This window comes from Oryzias melastigma, linkage group LG20 (assembly GCF_002922805.2).
Source record: "Oryzias melastigma strain HK-1 linkage group LG20, ASM292280v2, whole genome shotgun sequence".
In the NCBI taxonomy this organism is placed as follows: domain Eukaryota; kingdom Metazoa; phylum Chordata; class Actinopteri; order Beloniformes; family Adrianichthyidae; genus Oryzias; species Oryzias melastigma.
In genome coordinates, this window is record NC_050531.1 from 16,631,319 (window position 1) to 16,657,361 (window position 26,043).

Below are 26,043 nucleotides of genomic sequence, written 5' to 3' on the forward strand. Positions count from 1 at the left end.
GTTCAAGTGACCACTGTCCATGAAAAGTCTTTGTCAGGCTTCTGCGTTCAAGACTTGCATCCAAAGAAGTTTCTATGACTCTCATTGAACACGCGTTGCCAGTTAATCCAGTTGAAAATAATAATGCCCGAACAGATTTCTAGTCTTTCATGTATGGGAATAGAGCTGTGAAAGAAAAAGCCTGGAGAAAGATTCACTAGATTTGCACCTCTTTGATGCTTTTTTTCCACACTTTTTTCATTTGTAGGGGACAGACATTAGAAAAATTAAAAAGAAGAAGAAGGCCCTCCCTGCTTGTCCAGTGTGAACACCATGTGTCCGTAGCTTCTGCACAGTTTTATAAACATTTGTGTCCATTAAGATCATTATGACTTTATATTTTTTCGTAGAGTAACAAAATCTGAGGATTTCTTCACATTAAAACAGATTAGTCACCATACAAAACATTTTCTTGTTTTTGTCTTCTTCTTCTTCTACCTTTCTTTTAAATACCGATTGTTTTAAACTGTATATTCTTAGAATATTCAATATTCAGTAGGACCTCTGATTGGTCTCTACACTGGCTTAACATTCAAGCTGGATGCTTCTGCCACACAAATTTTATTCATTTTGAACATAGCGAAACAGTTCAAAAGCTGTGAATTGTTCACTTGAAGGATTTTCCTTCACTGCTTTTCTGCTTCCATGTTCTTATTTGACTTGCTAGGACATTTTTTTGGATTCCAGGTTGAACTGAACTCCAAATTTCAACATAGATCAACTTTTGACTGGAAATAGCTGTACTGAGCCCCAAATCATGACACTACCACCATGTTTGGCACATGGTTGAAAGGTTATTTGTATTTGGACACCAAACATTTTGAAGGCATTTTTTTTCTTTTTAACTTGTTCAGTGAACCTCTAGCCAACTTTTAGGTTTTTAAAACACCTCTTCAATATATGAGGAAAAAACAAACATTTCAAATTTAAAAATCTATCAAATGAAGCATCTTTCACATAGAAAAGTGTCCGTTTCATACAAATGTGATGTGAAAACATGCTTTTGCTTGTATAAATGCTGACACATGCAGCAAAGACGTGCAGCAGGTGTGGGGGAAACACAGTAAAACACAACAAGCATCGCACACTCCAACTCCTTTTGTTTGCAGGAGAGCAGCCCAGAGAAACTTCCTGCTCCACCTGTCGGCGCCTCGCTCGTGTCACTCAGTCTGGTTTCAGATTAAACTGATCTAGTTAAGATTCCCGCTGTGGCATCTGGAATTCCTGTCAAACCTTCCCGAGCAGTGTGAGCCCAGCATGCTGTGGGGATGACTGACACTCGCTACCGTGTTTCATTCTCCTCAGAGACCCCAAATAGTCAATAATTCAGGAGGACGGTGTACTCCCCTGCACGAGCACGGGACACAGCATGGAATGGAAACTCTGCCTGTCCTTCCACATTCAGTTCATTTCTTTCTCAGTCACACATTTCCTTTCTCGTCATCTTTCCTGGCCCGCCCAACCCACACTCGCTCACTCTATATTGCACCACTTCAATAATTCAAAGTCATATATAAAAGTCAATGAAATTTGCCATACCTCGGGTCATTACGATGCCTGCCAGGGATTTGTGTCGAGTGTGAGCGGGACTGCAGCCACCCACCAGCGACCGGTACTTCTCCTTCACCAGGTGAAATACTGAATCGGCAAAATCCTGGAAAAAAAAAGAAAACACAGATGCTGCTTTAAATTAAACTCAAAACAATTCACAAAAAGATTTTGGTTTTAATTTGTCTCAGAAAAACATTCTGTTTTCTTGTATCTGTTCAGACAGTCAGAACATTTATTGGTCACAAAGGCCAAAATTATAGATGTTGTTTTTAAATGTTCTCGTGCCATGTTTATCATGATGGATGATTAAGAATATTAAGCCATTTTTCACTCTCAAAAAAGAGAAAGATCATATTTGTAAGGTAGAAGATGCACCATGCGTGGACCACAAACTCCCTGCTCCACTCCATTCTGATGCACCCACTTGTAAATAAATAGATCCATGAACGTCTTTTGTTTTCCTCGTCTGAGCTGGAATCTGGCTAAACTGAATAGCTAAAATATCGCTCACCGTTTTTGTTGCATCGGCTATGTTAGGTTAGGGGTGTGGAGACAGAGTGTAAACAGAGAACTCTCAGCAATTGGGAAGGGAAGCGCCACCAGTCCTGCCCACAACTCAGAGGTGAATTTCTAATGAACTACTGCCGCTTTTCAGAAACTACAATGTAGAAAAAACCTCAGATTTAAAACTACAAACTTGCAAAAAATATATATTTTAAAAACTTTGAACATAAAATACAAAATGTATGTATATATATTTGCATTTCTGAACAGTCTGCAGATCCTGCAGCCAGTGACTCAGCCCCTCCCACAGAAAGCAGTATCTAAATTTTACCTTGTTTTCTGTAGTTCTATCGCAGAAGCAAATAGGAAGAGATGTTTGCTCATCTGTTAAACAATTGCAATTAGACTTAAAATTATATGCTTCCAGAATAAAAATACAGTCATCAAGCCCACTTATTAATAGAAATGACTTTATGTAATATTTAAGCTGTTTTTCTCTTAAAGTGAGCTATTTTTGCTTTGTGTTTGATCATTTTTATTCTCTTTTTAGACAGTTCAGGAACCCTTTAAGAGCTTGAGCTCTCTTTGCAACAAAACATGTATAGCCAACGAATCTAAATCCCAATGTATTTATTTCTTCATTTTTTAGTAAAACTGCCTCACGTTTCATTCGGCCTATTTTAACCACCTAAAATTCCCCAGACTTCCCACTAAATCTTCAACCCTCAACAGATGTTTCGCGACTATGTGCTTCACATTCACACCCATCTGAAGCTTTAAAGCTCTTTACTCCAGTTATAATTAAGGGCTTAGTTCCTGAGCTGCCGCCGCGCCAAGTGTACAGCGGCGGAGTGGCAGCAGAGCCGACAGATTGAGGCCCAAACCGCTAAAAGGACATCAACAGTTGCATCAGTGACATACATAAAACGTGAGGAAGGAGGAGGGAGATTAGAGCCCCAAACGGCGAAGAGAGTGAATGAATTAGTGAACATATTGAACATTATAATCCTCATCAGAGCTGGGAAGCTGTCACAGAGGCTGGCTTTGCTGACAGCTTGTGGTGCAGTGGGTGGCGCGCGGCTCCATATGCACGCATGCAGGAGCGCACACATTTCCAAGCTGACACTGATGTCAGCATAAAGCTTTTAAGGAATGAGCAGAAAAGAGTGGTGAAAAGTCACGAGGATTTTTTTTTTAAGTTTAGTCGTCTTTACCAACAGGCAGCCAGCAGGAGAGCGGAAAACATCATCTTTTGTTCCACTGCAGGATCCTTTTTTTTCCTTCTTCAGTCTTTGAGATGATTTGTTTGTCCTGAGCTCAGCTCTGAGAGCAAAAGCTATTTTAAGAGAGAACAGTTTTCAGGACTGCCATGTCATCTGTACCGCACACCTGGACTCTTATTTATCCCACTGCGTGTCTGCGAGACACAAAAAAAAAGCTTGGAAGATTGTGTGCACAAATATGCTGTTTTATCCAGATTAAGTGGTAAAAAAGATGGGAAAGGATCTAATTTAATTCTTCTGGTACCAGATCACACATTTACAATATTCTGCTTTTTTAAGGATAACATTTTTTTTAAGTTTTTGAATAATTGTGAAGAGAAAATACAATCTATATTCACATCAACATGCATTCACTTCCAATGAAAAGTCAATATAAGCGCTCATGTGCGCCTTATAGAGTGGAAAATACGGTAAATGAAGCAAACAACCTAGGAAAATGTAACATAAATATCTGCATCCAGTTCCGTGATTGTGATATTAGAACGTGTTACATCCATTGACTGTAAATGAGAACTGGATCGAGTGAGTGTGACGTCATCCATAGAAAATGGTTTACTTCCTGTTCCAACTAAATTAAGTTTATTCAGTCGTCATTTTTTCACCATTTGGACGCCATGTTGGAGCCAGACTTTGCTGGTAAGCAGTGATTGTTCTGAGTTGTTTACCTTTATGGCAACCAATCAGGAGTGAGTTTGTTGGGAGTCCACAGCTCTACTACTTGAATGAGGTTTTGAGAGAATGTGTCAAAAACAAAAACATTTTGAATGTTCGACCTGATGGCCAGAAGGCACCAGATACTTCACTGATTCAGTTAGGAAGAAAAACATTTTTTCTCCTCATTGGAATCCATTAAAATCATGTTAACTGCGTAAACAGTCAAACACTAGCTGTACAAAATGTGTTTAGTTTTCCATATCTACACAAATCGTTGTTGGCGATTAGATCTTTGTTTTCATTCTATAAAACTGGATATAATTTTCAATGAAAGTTTGAACTTTGAAAATTTAAACAAGTGTTTAAATGTGTGAAAATGTTCTTGACTGTCTGAGAAAAGTGTATAAAATGGGTAGCAAGGGAATATAAAGCCTTAATGCATCTAGCATTGTTGAAAAAATGAAGATAGCTATTTTGCAGATTTCACTCGTGGAGGTAACAGCGTAATTAGAAAAGTTTACAAAAATTGAATAGTTTGAAAATCAGTCTACAAATATGTTGCTGCTTCCTCATGTTATAGGTTGTATTTTCAAATGAAATATGCTCTTATTTAATCTTAGTTACAAAAAAAAATCTCTGTCTGTTGAGACACTTATTCTTCCGTGGAAAGTTTTGCTCCACAAATGATCCGAAAGCTAAAAATTATTTAAGTTTTCTGGAAACTTTAGTGAAATCAGGAATAATCAACATTTGTATTATTTATTTATCATTACTGATGCTAACTTTTATTGCAGCTATTTATAGATGCTTTATTGAGATTCTTGGATTAAAGATTCCCCCAGTGACAGCATTTTGTGGCTTCTACACAATAAAAAGCTACAGCACCAAGGGTACCAAACAAGAAGAAAAATAGTTTGCTACTGGAGAAAAAGACTCGTGTTGAACCTCAAAGTGACATCCAATTAATTTGAACAGAATCCTGCTCTGCTCGGCGGCGTCGGCTGGTGTCAGTGGTGGTGTGAACCCGGAGTCGAGTCCTCCATCCCTCCCACCGGCCTTTTCATTGAAGACATTACGAGGGGGAGAGGGGGCGGCGGCTCAGAGAGGCCGGCAGAGCAAAGGTGGAATGGACCTTGGCAAACGTCTCGGCTCTGCTCCCCTCCCTCCGACTCTGCTGTTTCATGTTTCCTCTTATATCCTTTATACTTCGCCTCATCTTTTCCTCTGTTCTCCTTTAACCCCCCTGTCGTTTCCTCCTAAACACTGTGTGGTGCACCAGAAACAGTAGACCACCGGCGAGTCAGGACCCTCATTATCTCATAGCGAGAAACAGGAGGAAAAAAATGTGAAAGGCAGCTGTGTTTCTTCCTCTTAACCTCTCTGTTTATATCAGTTAAACACCTGTGAACACCTGTCTGTTTTCTTTACACATAAACACATAGAAATGTGTGTTTTCACACACGCAGACACTCTTGTTCCTCTGCGGGAAACGCCACCTTGAGTGTTGGCCTAATGTGGCAGAAAAATGAGGCCAAGGATCTGGCTCCTGCGCTCAGACAGACCAGCAGAGCGGCCTGCTGCCCCAGTAGGAGGAGGCGGCTTGCTCGCTTCCCCTCTGGAGAGCATCAAGGTTGGCAAAGACATCTGAGAATGATAAATCTACAGTCAAGAAGCTTTTCATTTCTGATTTAATGTTTCAGTTTTTAGAAAGGACTTATCATGATGTTAAAATTCTAGTTATTTAACACTAAAAAAACCAAAAACACATGCTTGTTGAACTAAAGTAATCCTTCTGCCGTGTATGCAATCAACAAAATTCCTACAATGTTTGAGAAACAAGCTGATTTACACTGATCGAGAAAGCATTTCACTTCTGTGAAGTGTTGCATATCATTGCAAATTGGCTATTTTTGCTTCAGAATCCACTGGAATTACATGAAATAAGTAAACAGTCAAATAATTACAGTAGTTCTAAAGTAGATCAAATCCTCTAATGTTCAACAGTTAAACATCTTGATATATTGCACAAATCCATCCATAAATTACCTTATTTAGCCCTTGCACTAAATAAAATAAAAAATAATTCATTGAGTTCTTTTTCTCATAGCAATAAAAATGATATTTTATTAACCCTTTTACACCCATGCCGTTGACACTCTTTGGACCACCGTGACTCTTAAACCGTTACGTAGTTCTAAAGGATTCTGAAGTTAGAAGCCTCTCACCATGTTATAATCAGCAGGTTTATTTAAATTACAAAAACGGTTATGGTGTGTCAAAGTGCCTGTTATTTAGGTTTCACTGACGACATCTCCAGTGATAAAAGGTCAACTATTAGCATTTTGAACTCATTACAAACCTTAACTTTTGGCATAAAGATGCATGCTTTTATGATTAGAGAGTCTTAATAAAGCAGGATAGTGCTGTGAAAAATACAATAGTAGTATCTGAATAAATGAGTGGACCTGTAAAAACTTTAGAAAGGTTGTTAGTTAGGAGGACTTATATTAACACAATGTCAAGGAGGAAATCCATTATTTATGGAAGGCTGTTCATATGGTCCATAGTTGAAAAATGAATAAATAAAAGAGACGAGAATGATTATAAAACACCTGATCAAGTGCTTTTTGTGTTTTTAAAGCTGAAGTAGGCGATCCTCCGACATGCCTGCAGAGGCCATGCTTTCACATGGCAGTACAGCAACAGTTCAAACTTCTTTACATAATACAGTATCACTGCTCTCTTTAAAACAGCACTGACATAAAATAACCCGTGTTAATTATGTCTGTGGGGACCATGCAACAGAACTTCAGTGACATAGGCCCAAAAAATGTTTCTCCAAAAGTGACGAAAGGCCTGAACTTTCCTCCGATAATGAATTTGTTAACATTTTTTAGGTACTTAAATGTGTGTCTTCATTAACAACGAGCGAGTGTGAACGTAGCATTAAGACTTATTATTCCATCCTCCCAGCTGCTTGGTCTGTCCACCGTTAGTGCATGTCAACAGCTCCACATTCTCCTCCAAGGTGGTGTGGAATGTCACCAACAGTCCTTCTGTTTTTCTTCTAAAGTCAATATTGTGGCAGAAACACAAAATGTCAGCAGTGAAATGTCCTCCGCTGCTGTTTGACCTAGAAGTCTGCAGACGCTGGCCACATCACGGCATGTGCCTTTCCGCCACCAGATAGAAATAATCGCTGGAATTTATCGAATTATTGTTTCGGCTTAAAAAAATGGAAAATAAGGAACGGATGAGGCGCCGATTGCATTTTAGGGACGTTTCAGCGCATTGAGCTTCAGGAAATCTGGTGAAACGTGGAGGGGAAACTGGTTGCCATGATAAGTGTGTGTGTGTGTGTGTGTCACTCTGCCTGATTTTTACCCCCCCATCACATACACACACCCCTCCTTGCTGAAAAACACACTTCAACCCAATGCCCTCACCACCTTATCAACTGCCTGCAGAGCCACCCAGGCAGCATAAAAATGGGGCCATGTCTTATATTTCTTTATAGAGGTATTTAACAATTCATTCTCTGCAGTTTTAATACTGTCTGCCCTCTGCCTCAAACCCCCCCAGCACCACCACCTCAGCCTCCAGCCCAGCCTTCCTTCTCTCTATCTCTGTGCTGCTGCAAAGCAAGAGACTTTTGAAAATGGATATCTATTCATTGGGTAGAAATGCTGCCTCCAGGGGATTTTTAGATTCGGAAAATGCGCGCCACCTCACAGCGAGACAGACTTTTTTTGTCTTGTTTGTTCTCCGCGTGACACCTAACATCGCACTCACTCATACGTCTTTGGCTCTCCTCCAGATCAGTATCAAAAAAAGAAGCAAAAAAAGAAAAAAAGACAAAACAGTCGTGTCACTCCTCTCTCCTTCGGTTGGAAGGGAAAGATGCCGTGGTGTCGCGGGATGGCAGCAGAGCGTGCTGAACGGCATACCGATGTCAGGAGAGCTGCGAAGCAATCCTGGGCTTTCCCCCCGCTACAACCGAAGGCCTTGGAGCACATTTCACTCATCAAACTTTCACCAGAATGGCGGGGCCTTGTCAGTCGGATTGGGCTGCTGGACAGTGCTGTGCAGCCAACAGCACCGCAGCACCAGGCGTTCTCCGTTTCAAAGCGCTTCATTGATGTTTGAGAGTTAGAATGAGGGCAGATAAAGGACCAGGGAGGAAGAGGGGAAAAGAAAAGCATCACGCATCTGTCACAATTCACCCTACCAGCCTTTTCTGTTCAACGGAGAAGAAGAGAGAGGTGTGAAGCTGCTCCTCAGGCTTCCAGCAACAAAAGCAAAGCTGAAGCAAGAGTTTCTTATTAGGCTTAAAAAACTGGAAATCAAGGCAGCAATCGGGAGAAAGATGACAGCCAGGAAAGGCTGGCAAAACAATCCCAACACATCCTGGAGAATCATGCTAAACATAGAAGGGGAGGATCCATGGCAGATTTTCTTCTGCAGATTTCTGATTACTATCCATTTTTATACCTGCTTATTCCTGTTTTGGGATTACAGTGTTGCTGGAGCCTATCCCAGCTGCTGAAGGGTACCACATATAAACATACCACAACTTTATGATTATAAGTCAAGCTTTTTTTGCATAGTTTGGCCAGAGGTGGAACTTATATCCCGGAAAATATGATTATCCCATTCAGACATGCCCTCATATGCGAAAATAAACAGAAAGGACTCAACTGGGATTTAATTTTAATTTTTTAAATAAATGTTTAATCAAATTATTCTACATTTTATGGAAATGTAAGAAAATTGCATAATTCTCATGTTGTAATTAGTTTCTGTCTGCAAGTTCAGAAAGTTTAATTCAAATATGTCTTTTGTCATTATTTGAATTTTTATCTTTATTTCCATTTAGTTTTTATTTTAAATATTGCTTGTATTACCATTTTTGTAATACCACTACTCTATAGCAACTCCTAGCCTCTCAGTATATCTAGTTACATGCTAACTTATCTACTTAAGAAAAACTGAATCACATCTGAGCTCTCAAAATTCACGAACAAAAGCAAAAATATAAAAAGACACTAGCATGTCTCAAAATGGGATTTTATTGTTTTTACCTTTTACCTTTGTATATAGGACAAATTAGCAAAAAAGCTTAATTAAGCTTGTTGCTTAATTACTAGCTGAACTCTAAATTAGCAAAAAATTCCTCCGTAAATAAAGTCAGACAAAAATGTTAGCATGTTGCTAAAATAAAAGCTAAATTACCCTAAAAAACTTGAGTAGATAACAAATTAGCTGAAACATCAGTATTTTGCTAAAATATTAGCTAAAGTCCAAATTAGCCTAAAAACCCCAGTAGATAACAAGCTAGCAAAAAACATTACCATGTTGCTATAACAGAGGCTAAACTCTAATTTTTTTGAAAATTACTATGATTTTATTTTTTCTTCAGCCAGAGAGCCACCATTGGGAGATAAAAGAGCCACATGAGGCTCTGGAGCCGCAGGTTGCAGACCCCTGCAATAAGGTAAGGTTTTTAGATTAAATGCCATTTCTTGTCAGCTGTTCCATAGAGGCTAACAGTTAGCACAGCATCATCAGCTACAGAATTACTCCTCTTTTATCTTTCTTCGTAAAAAAAAAAAAATTACATTGATCATGTGAATGTATGATGGTATGTCAAAAAGTGTGTTATTTAGGCGTCACCAGCGACATCTCAGGTTAAAGGGTTAAAGCTAAGCTAATTTGGTAATACTCCCCTGAAATTACAACTTGAAATTTTGATAGCTTTACTGTCTGCCCTGGAAACTTCACCCTTAACTAACTAAATAAATATTTTCAAATGTCCAAATGTTGCACATCGACCCATTTATGACACATTGCTAATATGGTTGGGTTGATAAAATCAATTAATTGATTAAATTAATTGAATTAATTTTAACTTAACGGATCCGTTCATGAAAACATAAAATGGTTTAGCACATAAAGCTAAAGTCCGCTAGCTTGATGCTAAAGTTAAATGGAATTTCCCATAGGACTGCTAATGCTAACGTTCGGTCAACTCAATCATACATTGCTGACTAAATTAACATCTTTATAAACTCATAGGTATGAATTTTCCAAACTCTTTTAAGAAAGTACTTTTAAAGAAACCTCTTGTGGCCTCAAGCACCATGTTTTGCTCATTCTTTCTTCTTCTTCTGAAATAAGGTGTAAATGCTAGAGCGTGATCGCCACTTAGTGGCCAAACTGGATTATCCTCCAGGAGAAGCAGAACGATGTTTACAATGTTAATGATCTAATCGTTTTTGTTAGAGCTTCTTCTTTTAATAAACCATATAACAATGTATGCTATTAACAATCTCATTATATGACTACTACTTTTTAGAGTATGTGAACTGTTTCAGATTCATATAAATATGTTCAAAACATATTCATGTATTTTTAATAGGGCTGCCACAAACGATTAATTTAATAGTCGACTAATCACAGATTATTTTTTCTGATTAGTCGACTAATCGGGTCATGCACAAACTGGATGTAAAGCACACATCTTAACCATTATTAGCTTTAAAACTGAAAAAATCCTAAATTGGCCAAAATAGCGAGCATGTAGCTGAAATATTAGCTAAGCTCCAAACTAGCCGAAAAAAATGAAAAAAACTAAATTAGCCAAAACAGATAGCATGCAGCTGAAATATTGGCTAAACTCCAAAATAGCCTAAACAAAATCCTAAATTAGCCAACATAGCTAGCATGTAGCTGAAATATTAGCTAAACTCAAAAATAGCCTAATAATCCTCAATAAATGTCAAAATAGTCCAAAAAGCTAGCAGGATGCTATTATATCTTTTAACTTTACTACACTCTGACACCATATAATATAAAGTAACGACTAATCGAGTATTAAATTAGTCGTCGACTAATTTAATAGTCGATTAGTCGTCGATTAGTCGACTAATCGTGGCAGCCCTAATTTTTAAACAAATGTGTTTTCATGTGTAAACTCTCTTGTGAATCAAATCGAATCGTTTCTAGAAATTATAATCGATACCCAGCCCTGGTTGCAACAGTTTGAAAGAAGAGCGTACATCTCTGAGCAGAGAGTGAAGGCGTCACACTGGAATGAACCACATCAGCTCAGAGCTGCTAATGCTCTTAAGCACAAAAGTAAACGTTAGTTTGGGAAACGCAGCCCCAAACATTGAAGCCAAAACGAGCTGAAGCTGCTGAATCCGAACCACCAAACACGGATGTTCAGCACCAGCGATTCTGAAAGTCATTATCAATCCAAACTCTCTGCTGACGATCAAACAAAAGATGCTATCAGAGTCTCACACGCGTGGCCTGACGCTCGGAGCGGCGGTGATCCGTTACCGCTCTGAGCCGTCCTGCAAACTCACACAAGGTCAACACGCAAAATGAGTTTTAGACCCAAACTTTAGGTTAACGGAGCCCCAAAAATATTCACAATTAACAACATTTAATAAAACATCCCAAGAGAGAGAAAATGTATTATGGTAAAATGTTCAATCCTGTGTGATAAAACAGCACGTTCTCTGCCTGTGTTCTCTATCTTTAAAGATATGCACAGGGCAGAAAAGATGACACGGATCAAGAAAAGCGAGAAATAAAAAGGTTCAGGATGTCGTTTGGTTGTAAATCCCCTCTGATTAACCTCAGCGGTTATGAGATAAAAGCAGCGATATGCCTGAGACGACTTCATAATGTCGTGCAGAGTGTAAAACACACTGGAGGCTTTAAATATTCTGCAGCCAAAGGCCAGCAGAGGGACTCCAGCAAAGAAGATAACATGACCCATCGTGAGAAGGAAGACAAAAGCAAACTTAAAGAGGAGGGAAAAAAAATATAAAAGAAAGCAGGGTGGAGGGAGGAGGGTCATGAGGATTAAAGAGGAGTCTGTCATCTGTGGGAGATAGCTGACGAAAGGAAGAGGAGGACACTCCAGTCGCCTGAGGGTTGCCCATTAATTCACCCATGATTCAGGAAGAAAAAATAAAAGAAACAGCATCTGAATCTCCACATTCTAAGAAATTATTTAAAAGTTTTAGCTGCAGCAAGCATGCTGCCTCGGAGAGTTATTAGCTGCTTTGAAGTACAGGGGGATTTCATTTGTTTTGTGACTTCTGGCTTGATTGCTGCCTTGATTAAACATAGTAGGAAACCAAAGGGACCCGATGCAGAACATTGCTATAGCAACCAGAAATTGAACGTTGCTGGAAACGGCAAGAGGAATCAAACACAATAACGCCTGAAACTCTCAATCTCAAGCTAGAAGGTCCTTTGAGGAAGAACATCACGGAGTGGGGAAGAAGTTTTATGTCCTTCAAGTAAAAAAAAAGACAAAGCATCAAAGAATTGGGATGTTTCAGGACAAATGAAACATGATTTTCCCAATCCCTGAAATAATAACATTGTTGGTAAAGAAATTCCTTTTGTCTTTACAGGTAAAAAGATTGAAGTATTTTGTTAGTGAAAGTATTTTGCTTCTTCACAGAGGATACTGCGACAGCTCTTTGGACGACCCAACCAATCAGTAGGACTTCAAACAAGTCTTCAAAACGTCTTATGGCCCTAGCTGCCTTCCCCAGAAAATCGTGATGTCGTGTACACTCAAAAAACTGTCATGTTAAATGAACACAAAAAAATTATGGAAAGGATTTCCACATATTTAAATAGCTTTACTTGAACCAAAATTAATCATATTGATCTTACTTAATATACTTACGTTGACCCAACTTGATATACTTGCGTTGAACCACCTCAATATACTTACGTTGACCCAAGTGAATATTAAGTTGGGTCAACTTGAATTTATTAAGTTGGGTCAACTTAATATACTCAAATTGACCCAACTTAATATTAAGGTTGGTCAATTTAAGTATATTAAGTAGACCCAACTTAATAAATTCAATTTAATCCAATTTAAATACTACAGTTGGATCCATCCATCCATCCATTTTCTTGTCCGCTTCTTCCCTTTCGGGGTCGCGGGGTGCCGGAGCCTATCCCGGCTACTGAAGGGCGAAGGCGGGGTACACCCTGGACAGGTTGCCAGTCCGTCGCAGGGCCCCAATCACACACACATTCACACCTAGGGGCAATTTAGAGTCACCAATTAACCTATGAAGCATGTTTTTGGACGGTGGGAGGAAGCCGGAGTCCCCGGTGAAAACCCACGCATGCACGGGGAGAACATGCAAACTCCACACAGAAAGGTCCCAGCCGGGATTTGAACCGGGGCCTTCTCGCTGTGAGGCAAGAGCGCTAACCACTTGCGCCACCGTGCAGCCCACAGTTGTCCAACTTTTTAACTTATTATTGTTTCTGTAACTAATTTGAAACATGCTGGTTCAACAAAAAATAGATTAAATCCAATTATTTGGCTATACAATTACACCATGCATGGTGTAATTGTATAGCCAAATAATTGGATGTTTCAAATTAGTTACAGCAACAATAATAAGTTAAAAAGTTGGATCCAACTGTTGGCTGCACGGTGGCACAAGTGGTTAGCGCTCTTGCCTCACAGCGAGAAGGCCCCGGTTAGTCAATTTGAGTATATTAAGTTGACCCAACTTAATAAATTCAAGTTGACCCAACTTAATATTCACTTGGGTCAACGTAAGTATATTGAGGTGGTTCAACGCAAGTATATCAAGTTGGGTCAACGTAAGTATATTAAGTAAGATCAATATGATTAATTTTGGTTCAAGTAAAGCTATTTAATTATGTGGAAATCCTTTCCATAATTTTTTTATGTTCATTTAACATGACAGTTTTTTGAGTGTAATTCCTGTAACGCAGCGAGCCATAAGCGCTAAAACCCAGAACAAAACCATTTGTTCAAAGCTGTAAAAGAGAATTTAACCAGGCTCTCAATATTTATGGTCGTTTCAGGGCAAAGAAAAAAAAATGCATAAATAACAAGACGGACATCGTCATTCGTTACATGTCCTGGCGAGGTAAACAATTACCCAGAGGCCTCAGCTCTGCTGGTGACTGAGTGGGAGCGGCGCCTGGTTCCTGTCTGTGGGTGCTGCTGTGGCCAGCAGGCCCTACAGGCAGCCATACATCATCAGATATTGATACGCTTCCACCGCAGCAGCGCTGCTGACATTTGATTCACGGCTCCGGGCGGGGTTTTTTTTTAATTCTCAACAGTCAACAAGGGATCATGGGTAAATGTCAATGTTGTGATGGGTTCGGACGCCTAACTGACAAGGGGGACATTGGTGAAAATAATGGAAGTCACTGCAGAGGAAGTGAATTTTGTCTTGAGTTGATGCACCTGTCGCAGGTACCTAATGCACACACTCATTTATTTAAACAAAACGTTAAACGATTCTAAAAAAAAGGATAAATATATTATGTTTACTATTCTGCTTTATCTTATTTAGTGTTACATCCTGTTTTATTTTGTAGCCTTCTGCCACTAGCATTGGCTTTACTTCCTGTTTTTATTTTTTTACAAAAGTGTTCATGATTATCAAACGAAAGTTTTTTTTTCTTCATTAAATTATTTATTTATGAATTTATTTAATTTTTTAAACTTTTTCTCTTTTTTTTGTTTCCTTCTATCCTGATTTTTTAAACTTCTTTTGTTTAGCCACACTTTTTTTCCTTTTTAGTTTAATTAAATCAGTTTAATACAATCAATTATTTTCTTTTGTTCAAGGCATGCACTTCCTCTAAATTAATGAAGGTGATCCATCCATCCATCCGTGTGTGTCATGCTGAAGGTTCATGGTCTCATCCTCCAGATCTCTCACAGAACAGAAAACTGCTCTTTGCTGCTCTGATGAATGTGTTTCCTAACAATTATTGATTAACAATAGAGCTCTTGAAAGCACACAATCCCTCTCATTTCTATATACACGCACACATCTGTTATTCAAAAGATTATCATGTGCGCCTCACTTCCTGTAGATGTAATGAATGCAAATAACTACACAAGAGGAAAAAAAAACCTTTAGAGCGAGCAGAAAAAGTCCTCCGTGGCCTTTGCTCCTTTAACATTTTCTGAAAAATCCATCAGGTGACGTTTGCAGAGTAAGCAGAACAGCAGACAGACTGTAACAAATGCACACGCTCTCTATTGTCACCTCTTCTTTGCTCCAAACCTTTGAATACAAGTGTGCATAGAGTCAATATCACACATGGCCAAAGGAGCTCTCATCTGCTCTCATTGTGTAAGCTTTGCTTTTAAGCTGCAGCTTTTCTTTTTTCTTTTTTCTACCACTGCTCTGCACCTTCGGATGTGTCAGTCATTGTTACGAGGAGATTCAACAAGTCATTGTCTCGATTTCATCCTTTGAGTGCCTCTCTCGACGCTCCTGTAGTAAAAGCTTCTGGAGGAGGTGGCGGGGACCAAGGAGGGAAAGAAATTGATAGTTTACTTTTGGATTTTAAAGTTTCCACCCTCTGCAAACTGTAAACACACAATTTTCAACCTCCACTGATGTTAATTTAGAAAAGAGAGGTATAAAAAAGGGAAGAGGCTGACATGATCTGACAAGCAACAAGCACAAAGGCAGTGTTTACAATAAAGACTGCAGAAGACTAGAAATTAGCTTTGAGTTCTGTGGTTTAACACATCTAGATGAAGGGGGAAATTTAGGAATTTTTTTCATCCTAAATACTCAGCAAATCTTTTTTACAAATACTTTTTTTAATCTTCTCACTTGGCAGCAATTTCTTAAAAAATGTAACTCTTTTTAAATCCCCACATCCATGAAATCTGTTTTTTTGTTGTTTTTAATATGGTCTTGAGGCATTTTTTCTTGTATAAAGAATCAAGAGCAAACAAACAAAAAAAAAAAAAACAGGTGCTACAATTAGTGGCCTCAAGCTCCACTGTTTTGCCCAAGGCAAATGTTTTTTTTTATTTTGGCTAAAAACAGGCAATACTCACTCTTCCTAATAACAAAGCTCCTTCTATGTACTGAAGAGATTCCCCTCATGGCTACAGAGTCCAGGAATGGTTGTTATAGGAAGCCCATATGCTAACCCTCCTACCACCATGCTTACAGGTTGTAATCAGGTGAAATGGACTTTTGTCTATCTAAAAATCCAACCAGGAGTCTATTGGTTAATGCAGGTAAATTTTGGAATCCAATAGCTTTGGTACGTCGAGTTTCCAAAAACTGAACTTTTACTACACTACGAGCTGATGCGGTGTGAAGAAGTGATGTTCTCCCAAAGTTTGGTAAATCAGAGGAGGGATGACAGATGGAATCAACAACAGCGTTACATGAAGTCACTTAAGCCTCAGTCTCCAGATGTCAATCATGTCCTAGTAGCCAATGGGCTCAAAGCCTCAAGTAAAATTAGGATAATCTCAACAAACAAAAATTCTGAATTAAAACTGTAAATTGACAACCGAAAGCAAAGAGTGAGAGAAATGAAAAAGTTAAAGTTAAAAATACAAAACACCAGCTCTTAAAAAACTCATTTTTAGGCATAAAGTTTTTTTTTCTTAAATCAAGTTTAAAATATACGTTTTTGTAATTTTAAATATTTTTAAGTTTAAAATATTTATTTTTTCAGATATACATTATATTTTTTAAATACTTATTTCAATTCTAAATTATATATTTTATTCAAACTTACATTTTTTTTAATTCAAATATTTATTTCAAAGCTTACAATGTGTACTTTTGAGTTTAAACCTGTTTTCTAATTGTACTTTAAAAAGATTTACTAATCTATTTTTCTATCTTTTAATATGTTTTTTATTTTCACCTTAAACCAGACTCAGAAAAAGAGGTGATGTGCTCTGTGGGTCACAGAAATGCATAAATAGTTAAAAAAAAAAAGTAAAAATTGACCTGATATTTGAGTGTTTTTAACTGTTTCCTTCCCTTTCTCAGACCATCAGCTTATTGTCTCTCCAGGTTTATGTGCTGCTGGTTGAATTTGACCTAAAACTGAGGAGGACCTCCTGAAGAAAGCGGCCGCATCACAAGCCGTAAGTCAGCTTCTGTTTATACCATCTGGTCTGATAATTCTCCTGGTCAAACTGTGAGCTTGGACCTGCGACTGTGCCTTTCATTTCAGCATCAGCGGGGGCGGCACCAGCTCATCATTTTTGCATGGGAGAGCGCGCAACACGGGCCTCCGAATTCAGCCGAGATGTGGCGCGGCGCGAATGGATTTGTTGTGTACCTGCTGACGTACGACCAGGTGTTGGAGCAGAGATTGGGCCATTTTCAAACCGGAGGGGCCGCGTTGAGTTCAGGCTCTACACAAGCGTAAGGACAGCCCGCCTAGAGGTTTTAGTAATTTAGAGGTTTGATGGAGAGAACTTGGAAAGGTTTTTTACCCTAAAAGGGGATGGAAAAGCACCTTAAAGTATTCATGGAGCGTTTTTACGAACCCGCTTATGACCAAAAGCTCAAGCTCGTATGACTGACCAAAAATAGTTTATTGTCTTGGTTTTTAGTTGGTTTATGCTTATATTTTATCTAACAATGTTCTTGGTGTTTTAATGTACAGCGCTTTGTAGAAGTCTGGCTGTGTTAAAGCGCTTTATAAATAAAGTTGATTTGATTTGTTTTGAGAAATGATAGAAACGTGTAGGTTTTGTCTGGAATCAGAGAAGCTCTGAATCAGCCCGTCTGTCTGAGACCCTGCGTTCAAAGACAACTAAATTTAAAGGTATGACCACAAAACTATCAACTACGGGGTAAGATTACTGTCAAAATGATCTTTATGCTTAGTTCACCCCCAGTAAGTGGAGTGGTGATCAGCTTTAACATTCATTTTTAAAATTGTTCCTATTTCATATTGACATTTGGTAGAAGAGAAAGTAAGTCTGACTATAATCTGACCGTGTTTGGTTATTTAACAAAATGAACAAATCAATGAATTTTATTAAAAGCACTTTTCATGTGTTCAAAGGGGTGACAGAGCTTCATGAATGGACCTTTTCCTTGTTACACCATGGATCATAACAAAGATCATTGTGTAAAGAGATCATCACTCTTTTAAAAACCAAAAAAATACAAACAGACCACAGATCAAGTGCCTTTTGCAGTCACACCTCGGCACGTGTGCCCTAAGTTGCCAACCCCTGTTTTACATTAACAGAACATTATAAAAGTAATCCTAAAAAATCAAATAACTAGTTGTTATAAAACATGTCAACATTATCAGCGCTCGATTGTACTCTGTTGGGGAGGCATCTTTAATCCCAGTAGTTGTAACATGAACACATGCACACTTCGTTGAATCCATGTTTCATGACTTGATATGTACGTCCGTAAACATTTAAAAATGTTGCATTTAAATAAAAGAAAAAATAATCCAAACAGAGAAAAGTTAGATTCAGAACAGAATACGTGAACCAAATGTTGTATTCATTCGTCTCTTTTTAAAGAATGCACAGCTTCATCTGTGACCGTGCATTTCATTTTGACAGTAATCTAACTTTATACAATTCGGTCAGGAAAAACAGCCCGTTTTGCTCTTTTAAATCTAGCAGAGCTCGGCTCCCACCGAGGCAGGCTCAGGTAGAAATGATTCTCCACCTGTGTTCCCTGCACCGCTTCATGTAAACAAAATGTGTAACATACGTGACCTCCGCGTTCCTGCTGGCGCCCGCTGGGATTACATAAAAATACATGAAGATGGAAAGCGGGGCCCATCCATAACCCGGTGGACAGTGGTTTCAGGCGCAGCGCCGGCCTTAACTAGCTTGCCGCTGTAACACTCGTCGGCTGATATATGAGGGCTGAGGACGCCAGGTCTTCCCAGAATGCTAAACTCCCACCCCCCCTCCTCGTTGTGCCCTGCAACCATTTTGACACCTAATTAATCCTGAAGGTCTTTTGTTCCGCCGAGGTTTTTTTTTTTTTTCTCATTTCCCCACTGCAGACCATCCATCCTCACCCCTCCACCCCCACCCCAACAAAGTCACAAACAGCAGAAATAAAAGATGTTTCACTTGTAAACCCCCCCGCTTTTATTGTTAACCTTTGATCTAAAATAAAGCCAACCTCACATTTCTGGTGTTTTCTACTAATTATACTGCGACAAAAGTCTCGTGAAGATTCACACAACAAAAGCAGAGGTCACCACAGATCACTGCAGGTCGCAGCGCAACTTGCACCGCACTCACTGCTGTGACATCTTCCTTTCCCCATAAAGATGCAGACAGATAAAAAAACATGTTCCTGTGACATTTTTCTCATGATGGAGGACATTTATTTTTTAAAAAAATGCATGTCCGAGCATTTCTATATTCAAATTTGAAAATCAGGAACAGATTAGTTAGTTTTGGGGTGTGAGGGGTTGTAAGCTAGCAGTAGGGCATGTAAACAGAGAGTTTAGAGGTGAATTTGTAATGAAGTACTGCCACTCTGCAGGAACTATGTCCCAGAAAATGACAGTTCTCTTGTTTTAGTTATAAACAGCATATTTAAAATTAAATGACCACTGGGAACGCTTTGGAAATAGATTTAAAAAAATATCAGAGTGGGACAACAGGCAAATGACAGATCTTTGGACTGAAACAAGCAGCAAATGCAATGATACTGTAACAAACATTAAAATGATAATTCAGACAAATAGTTATACAATCTGAGCTTCTTATAGGTGTGGAAAATCAATGCAAATACAGAGGCTAAACTCTGCCTTTGATTATCTTCACTGAGAGGAAGTGGCTCAAGGTCTGACATTTACGCATTTCATTACTTTATTTGTTTTTTTTTTTTTTTTTAAAACTTCTCTTTATTTGAGCTCAGCTTCCTTGAAGTGTTTGCAACCATGAAGTCCAGGAGAAATTTCTAGTTGGCCACCAAGTTGGACAGAAAATGGTGGAAACTTCAGTTTATTTAATCTGATAAATGATGTTGTTTTGTGGTGTTTGCATGTCCTCATGCATGTGTGGGTTTTCTCCAAGAAATCTGGTTTTCTCCCACAGTTCAATGGTTAAATTGGTGACCATATCATGTACGTGCAAGTGTGTGGCCCTAACAGTAGCTGGGATAGGCTCCAGCAGTCTGGTGACCCTGAAAGGGATTCCGTGAGTGAGCAGTTAGCTTTTGTTGTTTATAAAAAGTTAAGCAATCGGATATAAAGTACTTTGTGTCTCTATCATGAGAATGGCACAGAAAAAACCTAATAGGAGACCGTTCAGGTTCTTCGTTAGACCAGACGTTTGTCTGTTTAAGCGCCACTTGTCAAATGTTTTTTTTTTTTTTTTTTTTTTTTTAGTTCAGGATGCTTTTTAAATCAGAAATTCTGAGTTCTGAAACACATCAGTGTTTACATCATGCTTGTGGTTCAAAGTCTGTAGTTTTTGTAACTGCAGATGCTGTAGAAAGAAGAACCCAATCAAGGTCAAAAGCCGAATAAACTAAGGCAGCCTCTCTGTGACAAAAATAAATAAAGATAAAAATGCCTTTTTTATTATTCCAAATCACTTGTCCACTTTTTTCTCTTCAGGGTTAAACATGCAAAATATTCTGAGGCAAATTATTTAAAAGAGGATGTTTTCTTCATGTTAAGTAACCACAGTCAATTTCTAGCTGTTTCTGCACAGTTAATAACAATAATAACAATATTAACAACAGACTAATCTGTGCATGAAATCTCCCCCACACTGAAATACACTTTGAAATTAATCTGTGAGCTGCTGCCTCTTTTTGACTTCATTCTGTTGTTTTGTTTAAGCGTGAGCTGCAGCCATGACACTGAATTACCCACAGATACTGAACTTTATTAGAGATACTGGACTAACTTGCCTAAACTAGAAGGCAAATAAAATGTGAGGAACTTTACAACAATCTTTACCTCTAGCCCCTCCTCAAAAAAGAATAATTTTTTGGATAGAGTAACTGATAACTGTTTTTTTTTTACATGTTCTTGCTAAAGTTTTTTTTTTTTTTTTTCATGATATGTTTACTTTATTCCAACTTCGTCAGTTATGAACTAGCCAATCAGATGCCTCAATAAGAGCATGTAGTGCTTGCTGGTCCAACCTTAAACATTCATAGCGTTTGACAGACAATTTGACCAATCACTGCTTGCCAACGCCATCTGGTCCAAAAATGCCAAAATCAGGTGATATCCGTACCACGGAAAAATGGCGACTGAATTGACTTCATTTAGTTGAAACCTGAGGTAACAGCCTTGTTTAGTCCATCTCTATTCATGTCCATGGGTCAAATAAAACACTGGTCTGGAGCTAAAGCTCCAATTTAAAAGTCTAAACAGTTTTACAAAGGTTAACACTTTTGTTTGTATCTTTTAATAAAGCATTTACCTTCTTTTGACACATTTTAAGATAATCCTGAGAACAAAAAAAATGTTTTAATAAAAATGTCTACAACTCTGAAATCTTGTGGAATTTTTGCTTTCGCCTAATGATTTTCAGTCCCCATCTTCTCTGCCACCAGGTCCTCTCGGTCTTTTGAGGAACAGCAATAAAGTTTGAGTAAAATCTAGAAATTGTGGAGGTATCTCAGTTTATAACAAACACAAGTCACTAAATGTGTAGATGTAGATCAAGAGGTTTGGTTTGTGATTCTAATCTGAAGACCTCACTAACATCCAGATCCATCAAAATTTCGTGTTTCACCAAATACGCAAACAAACATCCAAAGCTCAGATGTTTCCTTATATAAGTTTTAGTTATAGTGTTTACATTCCTTCAACTACCGTAACTTTTCAACTGCTTACTCAAATAGCAAAAGTTCAGTGGATTCTGACTCGGAAAAAAGCTGCTTTACACTGATATGCAAAATGTTAGCAATGTGTCGCATATCGGTGCAAAGCCGATAGCAACACTTTTAGCAACAAAAATAGACGATTCACGTTGATCCTGTAAATCAAAGAGTTAAGGTACGTCACAGACCGTGTGTTATTTAGGTGTCACCAGTGACATCTCTGGTGTTAAAGGGTTAAAGTGATCAGACTCTGAGGCATCTTTTAATCTCCACTGCACTTCCTTAAGCGTTCAAACGTACACTCCTGTTGCTCAACACGCATGACAGTACGCCCCAGCGCCTCAGGCTGGAAGGTCATTTAGAGGCCAGACATCCAAGCCCCTCCTCTCCTCGCTCATTCTTCCTCGCTCTCCTGCCTGAGAGCCAGAGATAAACCTACACATGGCCGCCACACAGGACCAATAGTCATGATTTATCCGAAGCCATTTGCTACCTGAACGCCTATGAAATCGTAATGAACTTGATTATGCTTTTAATGAAGTGTGAGAGGTTCTTCAGAAACGATTATAGCCATGCTTGGCTCACAGCTAGAGGCTGTTTAGGGAGCTGGAGGGAAGGGGGGGTAGGAAAGGACGACTGTCATAAAGAATGAAGACTTAGTAGCTGCAACTACTGTGGGGGTGCAAACGGCAACGCCACACTTCTTTGGAATAGATTACAGGGGCGTTTTAGTGTATAAGCAAGGTGACTTGACCCCACCAACCCTATTTCATTTCCTCCCTGCTCAGGGATTTTCCCACAAAGCTGCGTGCTGACGCGGTACATTAGAGCGAACAGCCTGCAGCCTCATAGGTCATATTTTGCATACATATTAGACAGATGAGGATGATTCTAACCTTTCCACGTTCTCGCCTGTTCCCGTTCAGACAGGGAAACGTTATTGTTCTGTAATTTCATTAAAAAATCAGTCTATTGCTCCTTTTTATATATATTTTTTCTTAAATACCAAGTGATGAGCTAAGTAGCTGTTAAAAGGGCAGAGTGAGGATCCAGGAGATCAAAGTATTTTGGTACACCAGTGACATACTGCAGGGAGGCCATCAACACCAGCACAATGTTTGGATGTCTCCACACCTGATTCTCATCAGTTCATCAGCCACAGGTCATTTAAGCAGTGCTCAGACCACACTCAGTGCGAAGTATTGCCTGTGTCTTTTTGCCAGCATACTGGGCGTTTACCTCTGATCTGAACACCTGTTACCTGACTCTGCCTACTTGCCGTCTGCCCCGACCTCTTGCCTGGACTCTGATTTAGCTCTGTGGACTCTTAGCTTAGCCTGGCTGCTGTCTGCCTGTCTCTTTTTAATAAACCTGCTGCAACTGGAACCAGCTGTCTGCCTGTTTGTGACAGACCTTTTGCCTGCAGCATGCCCATATAAAATAATTTACAATATTTTCGCTCAGTGGATTCACAGAGTGGTCCACGACAATGATATTTTGTGCAGGCCACCTGTACGCCCACTTTTAACCCACCGACAGCCAGTATCTACCTAGTTGTGGCGAAGGCTTTTGGTCTGCATGTGAGCTGGTTTGCATTTTAATGGTCACAATCTAGAAATGGAAAAAGATACATTTTTGTGACAAATTATGAAATCTATCTACAGTATCAGCAGGTTTCACTTTAAGTGTTAGAAGTTTGTGTTCACATTTCCAACAGTTGATTAATGTATTTTTTCATGATTCTTCAAAGTTGTGATATTCATTTTATTGCAGTTAAAATAAAGAAAAGCTTAAAAGGACATTTTTCTCTGCATGCTGTCAACAAAATACCACTAAATTGCTCAGCCATTACCAAACCATAACTGATTTTGTTCAACTGCACTAAAAGCAGTTTTGAATTAAAGGTGCTTTAGAAATGAAGTTACTTAGCTTTGCCTGAAGAGCTGCCATTGCTAATACTAGATGGTTTAAAATGAAAAAAAAGCAATTATAGACAATCACTACAGTAATTTTTTATGTCGCCAGGATTTCTAGTGGGGAAAAAAAACACCTAAAAGTGTAAAAATGTTCAGCTCATTTGCTTTTCCCTTGATCTGCTGCAGGCTGCGGGGATTGTGATTGAACTTCACTTCCCTTTGTACCTATGCTTTCTTGTTTTTACTGGGTTTTTTGTGTTCTTTTGTGTTGAGGCTGTGCCAAAATACCACCTAACAATCTCAAATAGGCTGCTTTTGAGGAAGTATTTTCAATAAAAATATACAGATGAAATAGGAACTGAGATGTGTTTAATTGTCATATCCTGTAGATACTTATTTCAACCAATGTAACTGTTATTTTTCAATTAAATTCTTTCTTTTCGAATATAATAAAATCCAGTGTATCTGTTTTATTTTGACTTTTTTTAAAAGACATTTTATTTCAGAGTCCACTGCTACATTTGGAACAAATAGGTGTCAAATCATTTTGCTTTTGTTGGAAGTTGTTGCAGATGTCTGAAATCGATCTCAAAATGGTCTCAACCTGCTCTCAGTTTCCAGCTAAAAATACCAATATTATAAGACACAGTGGTGAGGGGTTGGGAAACAATACTCTTTGACTGTTGGAGACAAATATGAGAATGGGACATTTTTGAGTCAAGACTGTGTTTTAGGCAAGTGGTTACAAAGAATGACAGAAAACTTTTACTGTTATAATTTTTGGTAGACATGCCAGCAGTGACCGCAAAAAAATAGTTTGCTCACTAGTTGTTCATCTTCTAGCATATCCCATCAGAGGTCGCTACAATGAATTGGCTTACACTGAATCAACTAGTTTTACGTCAGAAGCCCCTCCTGACACAACCCTGTATTTCATCATGGTTGGGGACCGGCACAAGGAGACCTAGATTTGGGATCCATTGTGGCTAGATAGTTAGTCGCGTGAGGGGTTTTGTAGGGACCCACACTGGATTCAGCTCATCGCGCCCCCTTTGGAAAATAACCCTGGTTTCCCACATGTTCGCTATTTTGACAGAGTGTCCAAATCTACAAATCCATATTGTAATGCTCTGGAAATTTCTCAGAAGTCTGCAAAAAACATAAAATGCATCAATGCTTTCTAGACTGGTGAATTCAGACCATAATGCATTGCATTTTAACAATTTATTATATAAAAAAAAAAAAATAGAGGAAACAACTCATATGAGGGAGATTACCTAAAATTTAGGCTATCGCGGTAAAAGAGATTCTATAAACCACCGTAAGTCTTCAATCATTGATGCAATTTAATAAAATTCCAGCAGATTCTAAAGTGGAGTAAAGTGGCTTTGTACCGTTAAGCAACATTTTATGTTAGTAATGCTGACCAGATCATACTACTCACCGATGACTTCTGGTTCCAATATGGCCGCGTTTGTATCATGTGAAAATGGCAAATTAAGTAACTTCATCTGGTTGGAACACGAAGGAAGACATTTCTTCTGGGTGATGTCACACTCAGTTGGTCCAGTTCTCATATACAGTCAATAATCAATTACTGTAACATTTGCCTGTTTTTCCCCCCAACAATCAGCCGTTTCCATAACACTTCGCGAAAAGTGTTTCCTGGCAGGAAGCAGAGCAGCCCTCAGTGTCATGTGAGTTTATGCCGCATTTTAGGGAAACTACCCCCCCTGAGATTTACTGCCCAAAGGAACAATTTACAGCCACTCGAGGCGCTTTATGTGGCTGTATCTGAGACGGTGATGGATGCGCCTGTTTTATCAGAGCGTTTGTTCTGCGCCACTTGTAGAGATAATCACGGGCTACCCTGCTAATGCCCCCCCCTCTGCAGGAGCTGTCACTATGCAGTGTATCTGTCGCCATCACTGTCCACATGCTGCGGGTGCAACGCTATCTGCAAGGTCTCCGAAGCTGTTAATCAACTCCTCTCTAATGTGCTGTTCACACCTCCTCTTCTCCCCGAGCGGTGGGTTCCTATCTTAGACGGGGGGGCGCTCTGCCAAGCGATCGCTGTCGCTAATTTGTTGTGGCAATATTAATTAATGATCAGCCTGTCACAGCTGTTTATATTGAGACAGATTAGAAGAGGGAGAGATTACACAAAGAAAACAATCTGGGAGAGGCTCAGCTGCTGACAGGGGTCACCTTCACGTGTCTGAAATCATATTCAATTTGCCGCGGTGGAGGCGGGGAAATTACTCCACTTGACCGCTCCGCGGGCCTCTCTATCTGTGAGGCTCCACGTTTCGAGACTACTAAACGCACCTGCATTTGGTCTTTGATGATACAACAAAGGCCAAAGCATTTGTTTTTATTTGTGTAACAAACAGAAATGTCCCCTTTGGCACAGGTGCCGTGGTTTTTTTGTTTCTT

The 26,043-nt window shown here is 39.0% G+C and overlaps 1 protein-coding gene across 2 annotated transcripts in view; it reads right to left on the reverse strand.

Annotated features, from left to right (window-relative positions):
• The window catches only part of adarb2 (adenosine deaminase RNA specific B2 (inactive)), a 212,170-nt gene that overhangs the window by 35,162 nt on the left and 150,965 nt on the right, over positions 1-26,043 (reverse strand). For both annotated transcript variants that reach the window (XM_024279861.2, XM_036217496.1), the window contains exon 4: positions 1,579-1,693. In XM_024279861.2, the coding sequence (XP_024135629.1) occupies positions 1,579-1,693 (115 nt within the window). The remainder of the gene's footprint in view (positions 1-1,578; positions 1,694-26,043) is intronic.